Genomic DNA, 4175 nt, shown 5'->3' with positions numbered 1-4175 from the left:
TGATGTGGTAGTTGTTGTAATTCTTGTTATCATTATTAGTTGTAGTATTAGTCGTTTGTTGTTGTTATTCATGGATAATAGTGTTGTTGTTGTTGTTGTTATTGGGGTGGCAGGTAGCCTAGTGGTTATACCGTTGGGCCATTAACCGAAAGGTTGCTAAATCGAATCCCAGAGCTGACAAGGTAAAAATCTGTCGTTCTGCCCCTGAACAAGGCACTGTTCCTAGGTCGTCATTATAAATAAGAATTTGTTCTTAACTGACTTGCCTAGTTAAATATACATTGTTATCACGTTTTATCAAAATACGCAATCAGGTTCTCTGGGAGAGTAACAAACTGTATGAGTTTTGAAACTGTACAGTTGTCATGTGATCAAAGCAGAGCGAGTCTCCGGTTGTAAGCACAGCGCGCAAAGAGCGCAGTTGAGTGTGCTTACTTGGACACAGAGCAAACAGCGACAGCAAGGACTTCCCATCCGCTACCAACTACTTGAGGGAACGCGTAAAATGAACAATTTATCTCAGAATGTTGGATGTTGCTTTTTATTCTAACGTATGCGGATGTACAATTAATTTAGCACTTAAATGACAAAACTCTTTTCCAATCCGTTTCCATCCTCAAAAAACGTAATTTGAATGGTTATCTAAAGGGGAAAGGGTTTAGTTTTAGTTTATGATGGAGTCCAAGGAAAGTAAGATATCTGTGTGGGTTTGCCGAGAGGAGAAGCTTGTCTCCGGACTGTCAAAGCGCACCACCTGTGCAGATGTGGTCAATGTGCTCCTAGAGGATCAAAACTTGCAACAATGTGTCTCTGTAGCCATGCTCTCGGGATCACCCCAGTCCTATTGCATCGTAGAAAAATGGAGAGGATCTGAGAGAATTTTGCCGAATAAAACAAAGATCCTTCGACTTTGGGGCGCGTGGGGAGAGGAGCAGGAGAACGTGCGGTTTGTGTTGGTTAAAAATGAGGCTTCTTTGGCTAACCATGGACCCCGGAGCGCAGAGGCCCGTGTGGTGCTCAGCAAGGAGAGCCCGTGCATTTACAAGGGGACAGCAAGAGCCACCATGGGCTTCTCACCCGAGAAACAACGTCGGATTGTTAGGAAAGCTTTCAGAAAGTTGGATAAAATAAATAAAAAGAGGGCGCAAACCGTGTCCAAGGATGCGCCCACTGGGGAGAAAATGGAAACTTTGGTTCACCTGGTCATATCCCAGGACCACACAATCCGCCAACAGATCCAGAGAATTAATGAACTGGACAGAGAGATAGAAAGGTATGAAGCTAAAGTTCATTTTGACAGAATGAAAATGCATGGGATCAATTACGTGCAGGACACATACTTAGTGGATGCGCATTCTGACGGGCTCTCCAAGCAGGAGGGTGAGAAGCCGTGCTCGGCGGAGGCTGTTGCCCAGTTTGAGGAGTATGCCCAACGGTGTGAGGAGGTGATTAGACTTCAGGATGAATTGGCTGAGCACGAAGCGCTCATGGACAGCATTACTGTGGAGATCCAAGAGGAACTGAATCAGAGGTGGATGAAGCGAAGGCAAGAGGAGCTGTCAAGTAAAGAGGTGAAACCCAGCGCGGGAGAGACCGCTATGTGGGTATCAACAGCCCATGCGACACACACAGACACTTTAGCCCTCGAAGCTGATACATCATTCGAGAACGATTTGCTTCTGGAGGAGGAGAGGATCAAAACGCAGCTGGATACTAGTTTATACATTGGACTGCGCTTGAACACGGATTTGGAGGCTATTAGAAATGATTTGAATGTAACCCAGGATATTTGGGGGGCGAAAGAAAAAGAGATACGGGATTTGCTGGAGAAAGTGAACTCATTGTATATAGAGGATGACGAGACACCAAGCGAGGACAATGACTGCAACTCTGTGGTTACTGAGGCAGCAATGATGCGTCCCCTGGAGACGAAAAGTGAGTGGGTGGAGCAAGCCAGGGGGCTTTCAAAGGCATGCAATGCCAACGATGACGACTCAGACACTGGCCTGAGCTCCATGCACAGTCAGGACTCGGATAACCCACCTGTGTGCGAGTCATTGGTATAAATTGCCAGGATGCTTCAAATAATATTGACAATTATGGGACATAATTACTGTATGTCTAAAAACTCAGGGATCTGACATAGAGTATATCCCCACAATGAACAACACAATACAATGTATTCAAAAATGTCCCAAAATGTATTGACTAATATGTAGCTTACAGAGTCAATATACTTGGTCACTTAAATATATGCACTTATAGCTATTCACATATTTTGCTGCCTTTTCTCTATAAAAAACCCTTTGACCTGTGCCAGGATAAGACACACCTCAGTGTTATCGGTCAGATTATTATTGATTAAGGGATGGAAGTCTTTGTGTTTGCAAGACTAAACAGACTTAAAATAGACCATGCTAAATGTAACACTGCACAAGTGCTATTTCTGTTTGGAATGGGATTTTGTGGACACACTGATGATTCTTAAATATGAAGGGTGTATGACATACTAAAATAAACATAATTTACAAAGCTTATGTGCAATTGCTTCATTGAAATGTGCAGAAAATAACTTTGCCTTGCCTAATCAATACTACGTCTGCAAATTGTATGCATCAGGAAAGAGTTTGGGAAGAGTGAAAAGTATAGGATGATGTTAAACAATGTATGTGTATGTATGTGTGTGTGTATGTATGTATGTGTGACATGCATGTGCGTATGTGTGAGAGTGTGTGGATGCATGCATCACTGTATGTGTGTGTGTGTTCATGCCCTTGCGTGCATGTGTGCTTGAGAGAGACGATGGGTAGGGTAAGGGGTGGCATGCCGCGTTACGCAATGGGATGAAAACTCCAAGCAGATGCTGAGCTCACACAGAGTAAACCAGAGCCTGTATAGTACATAACGGATCAGGGATACATACAGGACGTTTGTGCCACAGTGTGAGTGGGAAAGGCATGAAGGATTTAGGCTCATATCCATGGGCGTCAGGGGATTCCCAATCAATGTGACTGAGGCCAGGGGTGAAAACTTCCTCTGACATAACCCACACAGGGAGAAGCAGCAGAGATGCCTTTGACAGAGAGACACAGTAGTATGGCATTACATTGCATTACCCCACAATAGTGAGTGTGAGGCTTGCTGTCTGGCCCAGGTGGGGTATCACATGATGCTATTGTATTTCACTGTTGACTGGTCTTCAGTCAGGCTTCAGATCCAGTCCCTCTCAGCCAGGGTCTCATAAGAGGAACCCCCCCCCCCCCCTTCTCCTCCCCTCTGCCCACCCCTACTGTACCCCTGCTATAGTGCACTCTTAACACATCCCTGAACACTAGATCAAACCAGCATTAGCTGTAATCAGAGGCCTGCTGTTGGCATTAATCTGGTTGGTCTGTTGAGAAGTGTGAGGATTGTAGCTATAAAACCAGAGCTGCAGATACATTCAGACTGTCACAAATAACATCATCAGGGTTGTTTGCAAAGCTAATGTCAGAGCATTACCTCTGGCTCTACTTCACATTTAACACTGTAGCAACATAGTTTATTTATGCAGAACACTTAACAGATATTAACATTTTAATCATTCAGATAATATTGTTGTTACATATGTATAAGCTACATAATTTCATAACAGGGTGTAATATGCTCCAATGGCCCAAATAGTATTTCTGTTTGTCTATCACAGCCAGTGAACATCTGGACTAAAGTATTACCTCACCTCGGGTTGGGCAATCATGGATTAAAGCAACATACTGTATGTTTGGCCAATAGCCTTTCCAGATGACAAAATTATAAAAGATTATAATAGGGCTGGATTATAATGTGGGTCGAAGACCAGTCATAATGAAAACCTCCAGTCTCAGTGGTAGGGTTACTTTATAACCATGCTATTTCAGAAATTATTTTATAATTCCAATCACTCTCAATTATATTAAATCTGTTCAGAAATTGATGTTAGCATGCCACCAGCACACCGCTGAATGAACTAGTATGTGATCTGGATGCATTAGTGGATGCACTCAGAGGTCACAACAGATAGAGAATGCTAATCCCTTTTTAATGTCAGTCCAGAAACACTTGCTAGAGTTTATTGGAACCTCTCGTACCCTCCTCAGTAATAAAGTCAAGGATCCGTGACGCACCAGCGAGGAGGAATGCTGTAAAACTCTCTTCTT

General features: G+C 43.4%; 1 protein-coding gene across 1 annotated transcript; it reads left to right on the top strand.

Moving 5' to 3' along the window:
* The first annotated feature begins 401 nt into the window (after nucleotides 1-401).
* LOC139563101 (ras association domain-containing protein 10-like) lies at nucleotides 402-2537 on the top strand. Its single transcript, XM_071381383.1, has one exon. The coding sequence runs from the start codon at nucleotides 672-674 to the stop codon at nucleotides 2064-2066; it is 1395 nt and encodes a 464-aa protein (XP_071237484.1). The 5' UTR covers nucleotides 402-671; the 3' UTR covers nucleotides 2067-2537.
* Nucleotides 2538-4175: the final 1638 nt, after the last annotated feature.

The sequence above is a fragment of the Salvelinus alpinus genome, chromosome 33, assembly GCF_045679555.1.
Source record: "Salvelinus alpinus chromosome 33, SLU_Salpinus.1, whole genome shotgun sequence".
Classification (NCBI taxonomy): domain Eukaryota; kingdom Metazoa; phylum Chordata; class Actinopteri; order Salmoniformes; family Salmonidae; genus Salvelinus; species Salvelinus alpinus.
The sequence above is the reverse complement of the archived record's forward strand: the minus strand, read 5'-3'. Positions and strand labels throughout refer to the sequence as shown.